General features: G+C 31.5%; 1 protein-coding gene across 2 annotated transcripts in view; it reads left to right on the top strand.

Moving 5' to 3' along the window:
• Positions 1-17,939, top strand: part of LOC135139438 (integrin alpha-PS2) — a 168,813-nt gene that overhangs the window by 47,292 nt on the left and 103,582 nt on the right. For both annotated transcript variants that reach the window (XM_064069673.1, XM_064069672.1), the window contains exon 3: positions 7,517-7,617. In XM_064069673.1, the coding sequence (XP_063925743.1) occupies positions 7,517-7,617 (101 nt within the window). The remainder of the gene's footprint in view (positions 1-7,516; positions 7,618-17,939) is intronic.

The raw sequence follows: 17,939 nt of genomic DNA, 5'->3' as shown, positions 1-17,939 counted from the left end.
CGGCGGTGGTTCCTCGGCAAGACGATCTGGTTACGGCCAAAGGGCACTGTTCAACACTTGTCCGGCATAATTCGTGTGATGAATGTATCGAAACCCATTGAGAGATCGTGGGTAGATAAATTATGCGGCCTACCTGCCATTGCCTAACAAGGCCGGTCGGATTAAGAAGCGTTGTAATAGGCGCCAACACATGCTTTCAATTTATATAAACGTTCCGCTGTGGAGATGTAACTAGAGGGATTAATTGGCGGTGACAGTAAACGGGGACGGATGATTGATTCGGAGGTGGGTTCGTGCAGGAATTTGGGATTTTTTTGTGTGATAAGTTGCATTTGATCTTGGACGGGATTGAGACTACTTGTGATTATGTATGTAGGCGGTATGTGGGATAGAAATAGACAATGTTTTAATTTGCATTCAGGGACAAGTGAATTGATGTAGACATTGATACATTGCTTGGTTTTTGTAGTATCAGTTTGATTAAAATTCTGTTGTTTGTCTGGTCCACTGCAGTGTAACATGAATTCGTAAATAATCAGAGATTCAATTTTGTATATCACGTAGAATTTAGCTATGAATAGGTTTTACGTAATGAAGTAATGGTTAGTGACGGAGATTCTTCATAATAATAATTACATTAGATCAACACGAAACATCAGATTGCTGAAAACCTACGAAAATAGTGCTAAAAAAGTAATAACCCGAAAGGCTAGACAACTAAATGAAAAGCGTACAGTTGGCACGATCTATGTTCAACACTTGTAATCTTCCACAGAACCACAAAATGTGTCATGTCAAGTCCGTTTTTAAATTCATCGTCATTTTTTCCTAGTCATACTAAACTTTTCTTGCATTCGTGCTGGCGGGTTGACAAGTTTACTTAACTTTTAAAAAGCAGTTCTTTTCATTGACTTGTAAAATAAATAAATAAAACTGCCCCCTTCTCAAGTACGCATGTTACGCTACTGACTGACAGTCACTTGTCAGACTGTGATGACTCACCACGTTGAACTTACATCGTGCGCACTCTAGATTGCTAAGGATCAAACCGCACTACCAAAATTTAACTTTTTCATAAAACATTGTAAAATGATTGGTGTGACTTTGGGTGTGCTTTGACACTATTGTGTAGATGGGCAAATATGAATTAAAATTTGTTGATATCATCTCCGAATTTGCCAAGTGAATCATATTTTAATTTTAGAAAATAATACGCTTCTATATTGGTTTATTTATCAACCCTTATTTTAGCTCAGACATGTAGATTTTTGGAAAAAGAGTCACGAATGTTTAAAAATTCGGAAAAGTTTTCGTAAACCTCGTAAACATTTTTTGCAAGGTAATATGGCTTTTGCAACTATGGGGCGGAGTCTCGTTGTAAAATCGATATTTCCTTATACAAATTTTCAAGTTTAAACATATTTCAAGTTTCGTGTTGTGAAAAGAAGTCTACACATATTAAAACACAAAGACAAAATGTCAGCCCGCCCACCCGCCCTATCTCGATTGTGATGATTTTTTTTATTCGCCGTGAACCAAGAGGGCGGAGCTTAACTGCAAAATACTTATTTCTTTACAAGAAATTAAAAACATGTTTTTGAGTATAGTATTGTTCAAAGAAGACTACATAAATTAAGAAAAAAGGACAAAATATTAGAAAATTAAAACACATTTAAAATGGTAAATTTTTGTAAGAAAATATGGGTTTTGCAATTAGGCTCCGCCCCTCGGCTTACGATGAATAAAAAAAATCATCAGAAATGAGATAGGGCGGGTGGGCGGGGTTTCTATTTTGTTTTTTTTTTTTTCTTAATATACATATCCATCTTTTCACAACAAGAAATTTAAAATGATACATTTTAGCAAGGTAATATGGATTTTGCAATTATGAGGCGGAGTCTCATTGTAAAATAGATATTTCCTTATACAAATTTTCAATTTTAAACATATTTCAAGTTTCGTGTTGTGAAAAGAACTCTACACATATTAAGACACAAAAACAAAATGTCCGCCCGCCCACCCGCCCTATCTCGATTGTGATGATTTTTTTTATTCGCTGTGAAACAAGAGGGCGGAGCTTAACTGCAAAATACTTATTTCTTTACAAGAAATTAAAAACATGATTTTGAGTAACGTATTGTTCAAAGAAGACTACGTAAATTAAGAAAAAAAGACAAAATATTAGAAAATTAAAACACATTTAAAATGGTAAATTTTTGTAAGGAAATATGGATTTTGCAATTAGGCTCCGCCCCTCGGCTTACGATGAATAAAAAAAATCACCAGAAATGAGATAGGGCGGGTGGGCATGGCTTATATTTCCCCTTTGTTTTCTTAATATGCATAGTCATGTTTTCATAACAAGAAACTTAAAACATGGTTAAAATGGTACATGTTTGCAAGGTAATATGGATTTTGCAATTATGGGGCGGAGTCTCATTGTAAAATCGATGTTTCATTATACAAATTTTCAATTTTAAACATATTTCAAGTTTCGTGTTGTGAAAAGAACTCTACACATATTAAAACACAAAAACAAAATGTCAGCCCGCCCACCCGCCCTATCTCGATTGTGATGATTTTTTTTATTCGCCGTGAACCAAGAGGGCGGAGCTTAACTGCAAAATACTTATTTCTTTACAAGAAATTAAAAACATGTTTTCGAGTATCGTATTGTTCAAAGAAGACAACGTAAATTAAGAAAAAAAGACAACATATTAGAAAATTAAAACACATTTAAAATGGTAAATTTTTGTGAGAAAATATGGATGTTGCAATTAGGCTCCGCCCCTCGGCTTACGACGAATAAAAAAAAATCATCAGAAATGAGATAGGACGGGTGGGCGGGGTTTCTATTTTGGCTTTTTTTTTCTTAATATACATATCCATCTTTTCACAACAAGAAATTTAAAATGATACATTTTTGCAAGGAAGTATGGATTTTACAATTATGGAGCGAAGACTAATTGTAAAATTAGCTATTTTAGTTATTTTAAGTTTCATTTTGTGAAAAGAAGTCTGCACATATTAAAACAAAAAGGCAAAATATAATGTATTTTATTGTACAAAAATGAGTCTTTTGGAATTTTTGATGACTTAGTACTGTTGTTATAGCCTATAATTACTAATAGAACTCACACCAATACTAGAGTTATACAAGACTCTAATCTTAATTTTAAAGCTTTTATCTACGCATGTATGATCATACTTCGGCATAGCTAGTATTTGTTAAAATAAGATTTATTTTGGTAAATGACACATCTTCTAAGAAAAAATAGGGTGGGTGGGCGGGGATAAAATTTGATAAGCTAGGACTGAACAATGTTAACAGTAATCACTGGAACGACTAAGGGGTGAGTGGGCGCTACTTCTGCTTGCCCATAAAACTAGACTAAAGCTAAATTTAGCTCCGCCGACCTCCTTTCTCTGATTTTATTTAGTGAAAAATGGAAATTGAAAAATAACATTACATTGTATTCCCAAAATTTTCTGGGAAAATGGAGTAAACCGTTCCTGATTTAATCAGGACACATTCATTAATTTTCTGAGCCACCTGTTTAAGCAAATCTAAAAAATTGAATGCAGTGATAAATGACGAGTAAAAACTCATCACATTTTGCACATTTTGGGTGGAATTTATTCGGCAAAATTTTGAAATGATGTCATCAATTTTTTGGGGGGAATAAACAGATATATTTTGATTAACAATTGACCATTAATACAATAACTTTAAAACGTTTGCAAAATTTCAAATTATTCAGTTTTGCAATTCATGATTTATTTAGTAAAATAAATTGACTGATTCATTATTTTTTTAATCATCCTGTATAAGAAAATTAAAAAATATTAATGCAATGATAAATTACAAGTACAGACCCATCATATTTTTCACATTTTAGATAGGATTTATTCAGAAAATATAAAGCTGACGTCATCAATTTTTGGAAAGGATAAGCAAATATGTTTTGATTAAAAATTTAATATGCTTATCATAACTTTAAAACATCTGTGAAGTCATAAACTACATCTGTAGGGCTGTTTTCACAAATTTCGGTCCATTTTCGACGATTTTGAAATTTAACTAAATCCATTTTCTTGGAAATTTCGGGCCGCAGAAGTCACTTCCGGCGTCAGTTCTTTGATAACTCCAATCTTTTTTCCAGAATCGCCCACTGAAATCTCGTAATTTTTAAAAATTTCAAAAAATTTGAATTTCACTTCGAATATTTGAAAAATATTGCTCCGTGACTCTAAACACGCTAGATTTTTGGAATTAGCACGTCAAGATCTGTAACCATGAATTTTAAAAAGGTAAATTTTTGTAGGGAAATATTGACTTTGCAATTAAGCTTCGTCTGTCGGTGTGAAAACGAATGAAAAATTCGTCACAATTGAGATTGGGGTGGGTGGGAGGGCCTTCGTTTTTTAATTTTTCTTTCTTACGTATGTAGATACTATTATACTAAACAAAACTAGTGTGATTATCCTCACCAGCAATGGAATGACGTCATTTTCGATTTTTTAATAGTAAGTGTTGTTTAAATTGTATAATAAATTTCGAATTTCTCAATTTTTTGATTTTTTAATTTTTTGTTTTCTCGATTTTTCGATATTTCAGTTTTGGGATTTTTCAGTTTGTTGATTCTTCAATTTTCAGTTGTTCAATTTTTCAAAATTTCGATTTCTTGATTTTTTAATTTTTCGGTTTCTCAATGTTCTGATATTTGAGTTTAACGGTTATTCAGTTTTTTGGTTCTTTAATTTTTCGATTTATAAATTTTTCAATTTTTCGTCTTAAATAACAACTTCCTCAGATGCTGACGGTCTTCCACGAGATTTCTCTTAATTGACACTGCCCGTTCGAATAAATCTGTCCATTACATCTCTAATGTAGCCTCTAACGATGTTTCTTGATTTAATAAATCACGGTATTTGGCCAGATATTCGTGCTTACAAGCGGTTGTAGAATACACTCACTCTTCGTTTTCGAAGTCCCATTGCGATAACAATGAAAATGTCTTGTTCAACAGAATAAACCATTTTCACAGTGTTCGCTTCCTAGCACAAAAACAAAACCAAGAGTTTTAAAAACGACTGTTTTGAGCTCGGATTAACGAGAATTAAACGTTAGAACAATAAAAAGGATGACTTTAAATGACAGGTTACAAATTTCATTAATGACAAGTGAGAACTGAGAAATGAGGCAATAATTTCAGCGAAGCGGAATTTTTGAAATCCATGGCCAACTACGCCCTTAGAATCTTTTATAAAAGCCCTGTAGATACGTTTAGATTCCCTGAGATTCTTTCCGATCTCCTCTGATTCTTTCCAATTTTTTTCGACTCTTAGTTTCATATTCTCTCAAATTTTCTTGGATTCCCTCAGATTCTTCCAAATTCTTTCAGCTGTTTTCAGATTCTTTCAAATTTTCCAGTTCAATTAAGATCGTTTGAGAACCTTACAGATACTTCTAAATTCTTCTAGATTTTTCTAGGTTCTTCGAGATTCTCTCAAATTCTCACAGGTTTCTTTAGATTCTTTCAAATTCTTTCCGAATTTCCCAATTTCTTTAAGATTCCCGCAGATTCTTTCATATTCCTTTAGATTCCTTCATATTCGTTTCGAATCTCCCAGTTTTTCCCAGATTCCTTCAAATTCCTTCAGAATTTTCCATTTTCTTTCTGATTCTTTCTTTCAGATTGTTTGGAATTTTTTTCTTCGTTCGCATTATTCCGGATGCTTTACGATTCTTCCGGATTGTTTCAAATTCTTTTAAATTTTTTGCATTCTGGATTCTTCAAGATTCTCTCAAATTCCCACAAATTCTCCCAGGTTCATTCAGATGCTTTCAGATTCTTTCATTTTCTTTCTGATTCTGTTTCAGATTTTTTAGTTTTTTTTTTATTGTTTCGGATTATTCCGGATGCTTTTCGATGCTTCCGAATTGTTTCAAATTTTCTAAAATTCTTTCAAAGACACCGCCAGGAATCTTCAAGATTCTTTCAAATTTTTCAGTTCTATTCAGATCGTTTCAGATCCTTCCTGATTCTACCGGTTTTTTTTTTTAGATTTTCTTCTTCGAAATTCTTCAAAATTCTCTAAGATTCTCTAGAATTCTCCCAGTATTAATAATAATAATAATAATAATAGTTACTAATTTCAACAGGAAGAGATCCCAATCACAAAATCCAAATAAACTAAAAATATACTCTTACAAAAAACAACTAGAAAATTAACAAAAAAAAAATAAGTGACCTTAAACATAATGATTTTCTCACATTCTCTTAGATTCTCTCTATGAATTTTTCAGCTTTCAGATTCTTCCAAGTTCTTCTGCATTTTTCGAGATTCTTCAAGATTCCCTCAGATTCCTTCAGAGAATGTGAGAGAACCTCGAAGAATCTAGCAAAATCTGAAAGAACCTACAAAAATCTACAGGAATCTGAAACAGTCTGAACAGAAGTGAAAAATTTTGAAAATCTTCAGATCGTGTCTTTGAAATAATCTAAAGAGTTCTTAGATGAGATGTAAGTGTTTTACTGCAATCTAAGTTAAGCTTTGTCCCGCAGATAGATAATATTACTAGCCTTGCACGGAAAACATTAAGATTTATTGTGAGAAATACATCTGATTTCAAACATGTGTGTCAAGTATCAAATTATCATTCTACACTCGTGTAAGATCCAAGCTTGAATACTGGAGCATCATCTTTTGGTAAATTCACTTTAACACGTTAGAAAACATTTTTACGAAAATTGTATATTTTTCAAATGTCAGTTTTTGGCTTCAAATGGCTAAATTTTTTCGATGTATAAACAATCAAACAACTACTGAGAAATTGAGAACACATTGTTTTCTAAATTATCTAAATGAAGAGATTATCGAATTGTATCTCTCCAATAGGCATGTTATATCGGGTGAACAATAAATCTTATTGATTGTAATATTTAAATTCAAGCATTAATTCAGTAGACTGGATAGTTTCTTTGACTTGATTTTAGTTTCGCTTCTTTCCAACACTGATCCTGTAATATTTACCAAAATAAATCTGTGTGATGAAAAGTTAAGTTTGAAACGCAACTTAAGTCTTTTAATTAAACATTCTTACTTAGTGATTTAAAATATTCGTGAACAGTGCCGAATACACTCAATTACTTGTAAATGCAACAGAATAGATATGAATATGCATAAATCCAGCAAAGCGCGCAACCCACACGGGACCTAACTCATTATGATGCAGTATATGTCATCTGTATACATCTCCTTTACAATTTATTATTATTTCGCCTTCTAGTACCTAATACTACTCTTCGTATAATTTAACTACTATACAATACAGTCGTTCTTCATTGCAAATTACCAGGAGCATCTCATTCACATTTCAAATTCAACTATCGTTTATCACATCTCGAACCTAATCTCTTGCACAAAACATAGAAACCAGTATGCTACCAAGTTTCCCGAAGTTACACCATAAATCCTTGGACTTTTCCTAAGCGCTGCTCCTTTGTTCCAGGTCACAATCGCGATACCCGCAACGACCTGATGGACAACAAGACGGAGCAATGGTTCGGAGCGACCGTCAGTTCGTCAGGCAGGGAGGAAGGTCCCATCGTGGTGAGTAGTTGTAATTTAAAATGTCGTGGTGTATTGACATCATTGACGGAGTATCGATCGGCTCTCTGGACTTGCTCTACCGCATTACAGGAGAAGCGATATGTCCGTATTTGCCGCTGATGACCGTGCTTTTTTACCACGGAACGAACATTCGATATTCAGGAAACGTACGGAATGACATCGACGGTCAACGTCCACAAACGGTCTTTTTTTCCAAGAGATGTGATGTTGAAAGTACAGATAATTTGCTCTGGGTCGCGACGGTTAGGTGCCGAGACGTATACATTTTGAGTCTTCGCGGAGCTTCCATCCGTTCGACCTTATCATTTAAATCCTGCTTTTCATTTAACTATTTCTGAATGTTTGCTTTATTAATATATTACATTTTTTACGGGTTGTTCGTTCCAAGAAAACTTTAAGTGTTGATTTAATCTTAAAATCAACATTATTCTATTTCCAAATTTAGGGAGGACTTACTGAATCACTATGCATACACCGGCTTCATATAATATAAAATTTATGAAGTCATCTTTCAAGCTGAGATATTTTGATAACAATACGATACCATCACAAAACTTTCTTCCATTCATCTTAAAAAAACCTTGACATTAAATAATTTGTTGGCTTATCTTTGATTTGGATACGTTTAATGGTTTAGTTCTTATCTTTATAACATTCCTAATCCTTGTTTTGTTGTAGACTTTGATGTATATCTTCGTTTGTCTTTTATTGCTTTCGTGTTAAGCTTTCTAATTTATTATAAATGGATCTAATTTATTCGGTTATTATAAACATGACATATGACGGGATATGGATAAGTGGTTTTTCATTCAATATTTGCCTGTAACAAAAATCCTTTTAATATGTATTAACTTGTACAAGGAATCCAACGATGAAATCAACAATGTTTCTGATCAACAATTTGATGACTGAGGACTTGTTTGATTTACAGCCCAGAGGACAATCAAGCAAATATCGACCCTAAGCGATTTATCTATAAGCCGACTTTCGTGAATAATGTTCTCGAATGACAAAATTTACATTTCAAATTGTATTATCAACTGGCAAAACGCTCACAAAAATTTGTCACCAACAATGAAATGACGTAATCTCCAAATTTTACAATAGCAGATGTAATTTAAATTTTATATCATCCGTTTATGGTTTAAGAATCCGTGTTGAGATTTTACCTTAGACGTCAATTTATAGTTATTGAAAGCATGTTAAATCGTTAGTCAAAATTTATCCGTTAATGCCCCCAGAAATTGATCATCTTACAATTTTGGACTTCCACTCTTCAAATTTTTCTTTTCTAGATTTTTTATTTTTCGATTTCTCAATTTTCCGATGTTTCACAGATACTACATATTTCCCAATTTTTGTCCTCTTCAATTTTACGATTTTTAAATATTTCGATTTTTCAATTTTTCAAATTTTGACGTTTCTAAATAAAAATCTTTTTTCCCATTTCTCCACTTCCCAAAGTTTCTATTTTTTTAATTTCTCAATTTTTTTGATGTTTCTTTCAGTTTTGGGATTTTTCAATATTTCGATTTTTGAACTCCAGAATTTTTTACTTTTTGGATTTTCAATTTTTCGTTAAACTGTCGATTTTTCGATTCTTCGACTATTTTATACTTTCGATGTTTTAATTTTTCAATTATTATTTTTTGATGTTTGGATTTCTCGGTTTTTCAATTTTGCGATATTTTAATTGCTCAATGTTTTATATTTTAGATTTTTCGATTTCTCGATTTCTTGATTTTTCAATTCTTTAGTATTTCCAGTTTTCAATTTTTCAAATTTTGATTTTCCTATTCTGAAAAAACTTTCTTCAATTCTTCGATTTTTCGACTTTGCTTTTTTGGTTTTTCGATTTCTCAATTTTCCAATTTTTTAATTTCTCAATTTTTTGGATATTTCTTTCAGTTTTGGGATTTTTCAATATTTCGATTTTTCGACTCGTGAATTTTTGACTTTTTGGATTTTCAATTTTTCGTTAAACTTTAGATTTTTCAATTTTTCGACTGTTTTATACTTCGATTTCTCAATTTCTCAACTTTTCAATGTTTTCATTTTTCAATTTTTAAAATTCTAGGTTTTTCGATTTCTTGAGCTTTCAGTTCTGATTCAATTTTTCAATTTTCCCAATTTTTTGAATTTTCGATTTTTCCAATTTTTCTTTTTTAAAATATGTATTTCGATTTTTCAATTTTTTGATTTCTCGATTTATTTGAATTCAGATGTTTCGATACTTTTGATTTTTCAATTTCTCGATTTATCAATTTTTCAATTTTTAACTTTTCTTCTCGGCTTTCCACTCCTCAATTTCTCGATCCTCTGATTTTTCGATGTCTCAGTTTTTGAATTTTTCGATGTTTCGATTTTTGTATTTCACGGTTTTTCGATTTTTTACTTTTGGGGTTTTCAATTTTTCGATTTCCAAATTTTTCAATTTCCCAATTTCTCGATGTTTCGATTTTTCAGTTGTCCGATTTTTCAATTTTTTAAATTCTCCAGTGTCGATTTCTCGATTTGTCGGTTTTTCAGTTTTTCAATTTTTATGTAAATTTTAGATTTACTAATTTTTATTTTTTGATTTTTTGGTGTTGGATTTCTCGATTTTGCAATTTTTTAATTGCTCAATGTTCTAAATTTTTAGATTTTTAGATTTCTCGATTTTTTGATTTTTCAGTTTTTCAGTACTTCTATTTTTCAATTTTTCAGATTTTGACGTTGCTAAACTTTCAAGTTTTCCGATTTATCGATTAATCTTTTTGATTTTTCAATTTTTTGATTTTTTAAGCTTACGATTTTTCGACTTGGCTCTTTTAGTTTTTTCATTTCTCACTTTTCCAATTTTTTAATTTCTCAATTTTTTGAGTGTTTCTTTCAGTTTTGGGATTTTTCAATATTTCGATTTTTGAACTCCTAGATTTTTTACTTTTTGGATTTTCAATTTCTCATTAAACTTTAGATTTTTTGATTTTTCGACTGTTTTATACTTTCGATGTTTCAATTTTTCAATTATTTTTTTATGTTCCGATTTCTCGATTTTTCAATTTCGCGATATTTTAATTTCTGAATGTTTAGATTTTTCGATTTTTTTATTTTTCAGTTCTTCAGTATTTCTATTTTTCAATTTTTCAAATTTTGACGTTGCTAAATTTTCAGTTTTCCGATTTCTCGATTAATATATTTTTGATTTTCCCATTCTGAAAAAACTTTTCCAATTCTTCGATTTTTCGAATTTACTTTTTTGGTTTTTCAATTTTTCAATTTTCCAATTTTTTAGTTTCTCAATTTTTGGATATTTTTTTGAGTTTTGGGATTTTCCAGTATTTTGATTCTTTGACTTTACGATTTTTCGACTTCTTGGTGTATTCAGTTTTTCGTTTTTTAAACTTTAGATTTTTCAATTTTTCGACTGTTTTTTATTTTGATTTCTCAATTTTTCAGTTTTACGATATTTTAATTTTTCAGTATTTTAAATTTTAGATTTTTAGATTTTGTCGATTTTTCAGTTCTTAAATATTTTTTAATTTTAAAATTTTTTTTTTAATTTTCAGTTTTCCGATTTCTCAATTAATCTATTTTTTGATTTTCCCATTTCTCGACTTCCCAAAGTTTCGATTCTTCAGTTCTTCAATTTTACGATTTTTCAGGTTTTTGATTTTTCGACTTTGCTTTTTAGACTTTTCGATTTCCCAATTTAACAAGTTTTTAAATTCCCAAGTTTTGAATATTTCGTTCAATTTTGTGATTTTTCAGTTTTTCGATTATTTAATTTTTTTTCAATTTTTTCAATTTTTCGGTAGTTCAGTTTTGAGATTGTTTTAGTATTTCGAATTTTCGATTTTCGAGCTCTGGATTTTTCGATTTCTAGACTTTTTACTTTTCACATTTTCAATTTTCCATTTTTCGACTGTTTTATATTTCGATTTCTTAATTTTTCAACTTCTCGATATTTTAATTTTTCAATTTCTCGAATTTTTAAATTTTCGATTTTTCAATTTTTTGAGATCTCAGTTTATCGAAATTCGAACGTTTCGATGTTTTGATTGTTCAATCTCTCGATTTATCAATTTTTCCATTTGTAACTTTTCGATTTTTCGATTTTGGCGTATTTCGATTTCTCAGTTTTTCGATTTTTCGACTTTTCGACTCCTCGATTTCTCATCAGTGTTTCGATTTTTTACTTTTCGGGTTTTCGATTTTTCAGTGTGTCGATTTTTGAATTATACGATTTTTCAATTTTCAAATTTTCTAAATTTTCGAGTTTCAATTTCTCGATTTGATAATTTTTTAGTTTTTCGATTTTTATATTTTAGATTTTTAGATGTGTCGGTTTTTCAGTTCTACAATATTTTTTAATTTTTCAAATTTTGATGTTTCTGAATTTTTAATTTTCCGGTTTCTCAATTAATCTATTTTTTGATTTTCTCATTTCTCGACTTCTCAAAGTTTCGATTTTTCAGGTTTTTGATTTTTCAATTTTTTGTTTTTTTAGGTTTGCGCTTTTTCGACCTTGCTTCAATTTTCCAATTTTTCAAATTTTTAATTTCCCAATTTTTGGATATTTCGTTCAATTTTGTGATTTTTCAGTTTTTCAATTCTTCAATTTTTCTTCAATTTTTCAGTTTTTCGATATTTCAGTTTTGGAATTTTTTAGTATTTCGACTTTTCGATTTCTGGATTTTTCGATTTCTCGACGTTTTACTTTTTGGATTTTCAATTTTTCGACTGTTTTATATTTCGATTTCAATTTTTTTCAACTTTTAAAATTTTAGGTTTTTCGATTTCTCGAGTTTTCAGTTCTTTTATATTTCAATTTTTCAATTTTCGGAATTTTTAAATTTTCGATTTTCCAATTTTTCGATGTTTCGATTTTTCAATTATCCGATTGTTCAATTTGCAATTAAATAATTAATTCTTAGTTAACCAAAAAAATAGCTGCACGTTAAAATCGAGCGAAACATGTGAGATGTGATATTATGTTTGTAAAGAAAAGCACCTAAATCATAACTACTTCCCGCAAAAATTCTAAACGCTTAGAGTCGACATTGGCCTGAGCGCGCTCCGATCTGTGGATCAAACAAGTTCTCAGGCGACGAGCTTTCTACGTGCTTAATCGTCGCATTCTTTCCATGTATAAACATAAACATTTAAAGTTAATCATGCACTAACAACATATTTTTTCGTTGGTTATCTAAATACATTTGACATTAGTTCCCCAACGTTAGCGAAGTCCGTCGACCGACTCTCTACTTTTACGTTTTCCCGAATAGGTCTGCCTTCTGTCCGGATTTTTGTTAGACAGATATTCTCCGAAAGTACTAGACCAATTGTTGTCAATTTTTTTATAGAAGCGACATTTGTCGGATTACACTTCAAGGACGAGAGAAATTCTATCGAAATAACTTCCGACCAATTTTTTTCCGCTGTTTTGGTGTTCTTCTAATGGAACCTCTCACCGTATTGTGCAGTTAACTTTCCCACACATTTCTGAAAATAATAGAAAATATAATTTCACTCTTATATCACCATTTAAAGTTTTATATTTATTGTTACCTAAAATTCACAACATTTTTAAATGCACTCCGTTTGTTCTGTGTTGTTACAGTTTTTCAAACACTCCCTTATTTTTTAATGACTGGACAAATTGCTTCATTAATGTTAAAATGTGTTTTGGATTTATCAATTTTTTTGATAATTTTAACATGGACATGTTATTTAATGCATTTATTCTCAGGACTTTCAACTGTCAACCGCAAAACATATTTTCGGTACTACGCTTGTACAATTGTTATTGACGAAAATATATTATAAACACTGCACGTTCAGGACGTCCGGTAGTTATAGCAAGTTCTTATGCTACTTTTGCACACTCTAAACCACAGATCGGCACACCACAAAATTACAATATCCTCCCTCAACACCGTTGTTATTTATGGAAATCCGGCCGTAATAAAACGCTACTCGCGTGCTCAAACCTTCTCACTTTGACGTCTCTTGTAACGCCTCATGATGCAGATGCTCTATCTTAATCGCCCTGTAAAGCACTGTCTTAAAATGGAAATCGCCTCAAAAACACGAACCTTGCGGTGATACAGGCAATGACTGGACGTATAAATTGTTATTTACATAATGACTGTTGACCGGAGAGATGCTCCACGACGTGACCACCGTTCACAGATAAGCCATAGAATATTTTTGACGCGCCTAGCCATTAAGTTTAATGCCGTTCCGGTTGCATCAGATAAATTTGGATTTAGTGGAGATATGATGGGAATTAAGCAGTTCGAATCGGGTAGATTGACTAAAAAGTTACCTAAATTGAGAAGTGAGTGATTACTTAGGTGGATCAACAAGTATGATTTATTTATGTTAAGAATACAAAATAATGAGTTGGCAGAGGTTCTGTTTTATGCGTGTGCTGTACTAAACTGAGTTAATGAATTGTATGACGAAGCTTTTACAATTTTAGGAACAGTGTGTAGGTTTTCACTAAATCTGTTGGATGTAGTTCATGGTTTTATTATTCATGTCCCGTTAACATTATTTATTAGTTTTCTAGTAGTATTAATTTATTATTTGCCATACAGGCTTAATAAGATTCCCAGTAGGGGTAAAAATTAACGTAATCTACATAACACAAACAAATCAATAAAAATAAATAAAACAAATATTCTAGTTTTATATAATAATAATTCTTCTATTCTTTCTGCTTACCCACCCCTTGCCTTAGTTCCCTTATCTTCCGTACTTCTTTCATCCAGTCCAATCCTCTTCCATCCTCGTTTAACACTTCTTCCCTACTTTCCTCCGATTCTCTCAATCCTTCACATCCTTCCAGTATAAATGCTCTATTGTTTCTCCCTCTCTCCAACATATCCTACACCTTGTGTCAATTTCATCCATCCAAAAATTATTCTCTTTCTCTTCATTTCCACACCTGAATTTTGCCATCATTCTTTTCTCCTTTTTACTCTCTCTCTGTGTGTACTTTGGTACTTCATCCTTTACTATTTTTCTATACTGTGCATTATATCTAGATCGATCTGCGTTCTTGCTTATCTCTTACACTCAGTTCTTCTTTCATATTCCTTCCCATTTCTCTCATTCCCACTATTTCTTCACATGCATATCCCTTTCCTTCATAATACTTGTCTCTTTCGTTCCAAACATGTTTTCCCCCTTCCTTTCATATTTCTTTCCAACATTCTTGCAATATTTTACAATCACTTCTTTCACTGAACTTCTCTTCAAATCCAATCGTCCTTTTACCCGCTTCCACTCTCATTTTATCCCTTTTTACTTCCCGAGCGTAAGCAAAGGAAGTATTGTAATCGAGTCCGTCGGCCGACTCTCTACTTTTACGTTTTCTCGATCTTTCATGACCCCTAGAAGACGAAGAAATAGGTCTCCCATTTCCGTCTGTCTGTCCGTCTGTCCGTCTGTCCGTCCGTCTGCCGTCCCGGATTTTTATTAGACAGATAATCTCCGAAAGTACTCGACCGATTGTTGTGAAATTTTGTACTTATATTAAGAATATCATGTAGATGGTAAAACGCTAACCAAAATTTGTCTAATCATCCCCACCACTAATGCGATGACGTCACTTCAAAATTGTACATAGTAAATGGGTTTTCGATTGTATAAAATAACATAGTCCTACACATGTAGTTTACAACTCTGAATCGACTTTTCACCCGAAACGTCCAGATTTTTGGAAAAAAAATCAAAATTATAAAACAACATTTTGAAATTTAATTTTTAATCTGCTAACCAGAATGCTTTGAAATGTTGCAGATGTTTTAAGGCTATAAAGAGCATCATAAATCTTTAGTCAAAAAATATTTGCTTATCCCCTCCAAAAACTTGATGACGTCAGCTCAAAAGTTTGTGGAATAAATCATATCTAAAATGTACAAAATATGATGAGTCTGTACTTGTGATCTATCACTCCATTCATATTTTTTGGATTTGCATATACAGGGTGACTCAAAAAAATTAATAAATGCGTAAATATATTTTATTGATTTAATCAGGAACTACAAAACCGAATGCTCCGAAATCCTGCAGATGTTTTAAGGTCATAAAGAGCATAATAAATGTTTAGTCAAAATATATTTGCTTATCCCCTCCAAAAACTTGATGACGTCAGCTCGAAAGTTTGCCGAATAAATCATATCTAAAATGTACAAAATATGATGAGCCTGTACTTGTCATTTATCACTCCATTCATATTTTTTGGATTTGCATATACAGAGTGACTCAAAAAAATTAATGAATGCGTAAATATATTTAATTGATTTAATCAGGAACTCCAAAACGGAATGCTCTGACATCTTGCAGACGTTTTAAGGTTATAAAGAGTATAATAAATGTTTAGTCAAAATATATTTGCTTATCCCCTCCAAAAACTTGATGACGTCAGCTCGAAAATTTGCCGAATAAATCATATCTAAAACGCACAAAATATGATCAGTCTGTACTTGTGATCTATCACTCCATTCATATTTTTTGGATTTGCATATACAGGGTGATTCAAGAAAATAAATGAAAGCGTAAATTTATTTTACTGATTTACTCAGGAACTACAGAACCGAATGCCTCGAAATCTTGAAGATATTTTAAAATTATCATAAGCATGGTAAATTTTTGATCAAAATGTATTTGGTCGTCCCCCCTAAAAAATTTATGACGTCACCCCAAAATTTTGCTGAAAAAATGCCATCTTCAATGTGTAAAGTATGATGAGTCCATACTTGTGATTTATCACTGCATTAAAATTTTTAATATTTGCTTATACAGGGTGTCTGAAAAAAATTAATGACGGAGTGAATTGATTTTGCAAAACTGAATACTTAGAAATCTTGACGTTTTGAAGTTATTGTAAGCATGGTAACTGTTTAATCAAAATGTATCTCTTTATCAACCCCAAAAAAAATTCATTACGTCTTCTCACAATTTTGCTGAATAAAGTATATGATCTGACTATACTTGTAAAATTTTTAATATTTGCTTATACAGGGTGTCTGAAAAAAATTAATGACGGAGTGAATTGATTTTGCAAAACTGAATACTTAGAAATCATGACGTTTTGAAGTTATTGTAAGCATGGTAACTGTTTAATCAAAATGTATCTCTTTATCAACCCCAAAAAAAATTCATTACGTCTTCTCACAATTTTGCTGAATAAAGTATATGATCTGACTATACTTGTAAAATTTTTAATATTTGCTTATACAGGGTGTCTGAAAAAAATTAATGACGGAGTGAATTGATTTTGCAAAACTGAATACTTAGAAATCTTGACGTTTTGAAGTTATTGTAAGCATGGTAACTGTTTAATCAAAATGTATATCTTTATCAACCCCAAAAAAAATTCATTACGTCTTCTCACAATTTTGCTGAATAAAGTATATGATCTGACTATACTTGTAACTAATCATTGCATTTCAAATTTTTTAACTTGCTTATACAGGGTGACTCAAAAAAAAGAAATGAATCAGTCACTTTATTTTAGTGAATAAATCAAGAATTGCTAAACTGAATATTTTGAAATCTTGCAGATGGTTAAAATTGATTGTGAGCATGGTAAATTGTTAATGAAAATATATCTGTTTATTCCCCCGAAAAAATTAATGACGTCATCTAAAATTTTTGCCAAAAAAGTTTAACTCAAAATGTGCAAAATATGATGAGTTTTAACATAAGCAACTGTGGCCTGTGGTTTAGTGGAGGTGGAGTGTGCAGTGCAATTAGAAGTTCCGGTAACAGATCCCGGCACTTCCAACTTTTTTCGCCCATCAAATCAAGAACAGCACTTCCGATTTTCGCAACAATAATGTTATAATATTTATTTATTTGTTATTGTGTGTTCGTGAATAAGCATTATAAATAGCAAATGTTGAAATTTTTTTTTGTGATCGGAAGAATATCTCTTAATCATTTTATATATTATCAATACATGATTAACTTCGACTGTTTATGTTTATACATCGAGAGAAGCAGAGAAAAAGTACATATGCATTTGCTTCAGTTACGCCACTGACCGTGTCATTTCTTTATCGCACGTTGAGACATAGTTTATATAAACAAACTCCCAGCCATAGCAAAAAGCGGAAGTTGGAAACGACGAGCGGCGCGGGGGGAATCTCTTGTTTGGGTGGCGAGACGAAACAGTTGCGATTGCGAAATGCGAAGCCAATTCGAAAAAAACTGTGGACGAGTGAGTGCTGAAAAATCATTGAGGATATATATCTCCAAATTTTAAAAATTGGACCAAGTTACAATAATTGTTGCCAAATAAGTGC

The sequence above is a fragment of the Zophobas morio genome, unplaced genomic scaffold (genome assembly GCF_036711695.1).
Source record: "Zophobas morio isolate AGI-343-1 ecotype UQ-CSIRO unplaced genomic scaffold, CSIRO_AGI_Zmor_V1 ptg000031l, whole genome shotgun sequence".
NCBI lineage: Eukaryota > Metazoa > Arthropoda > Insecta > Coleoptera > Tenebrionidae > Zophobas > Zophobas morio.
The sequence above is the reverse complement of the archived record's forward strand: the minus strand, read 5'-3'. Positions and strand labels throughout refer to the sequence as shown.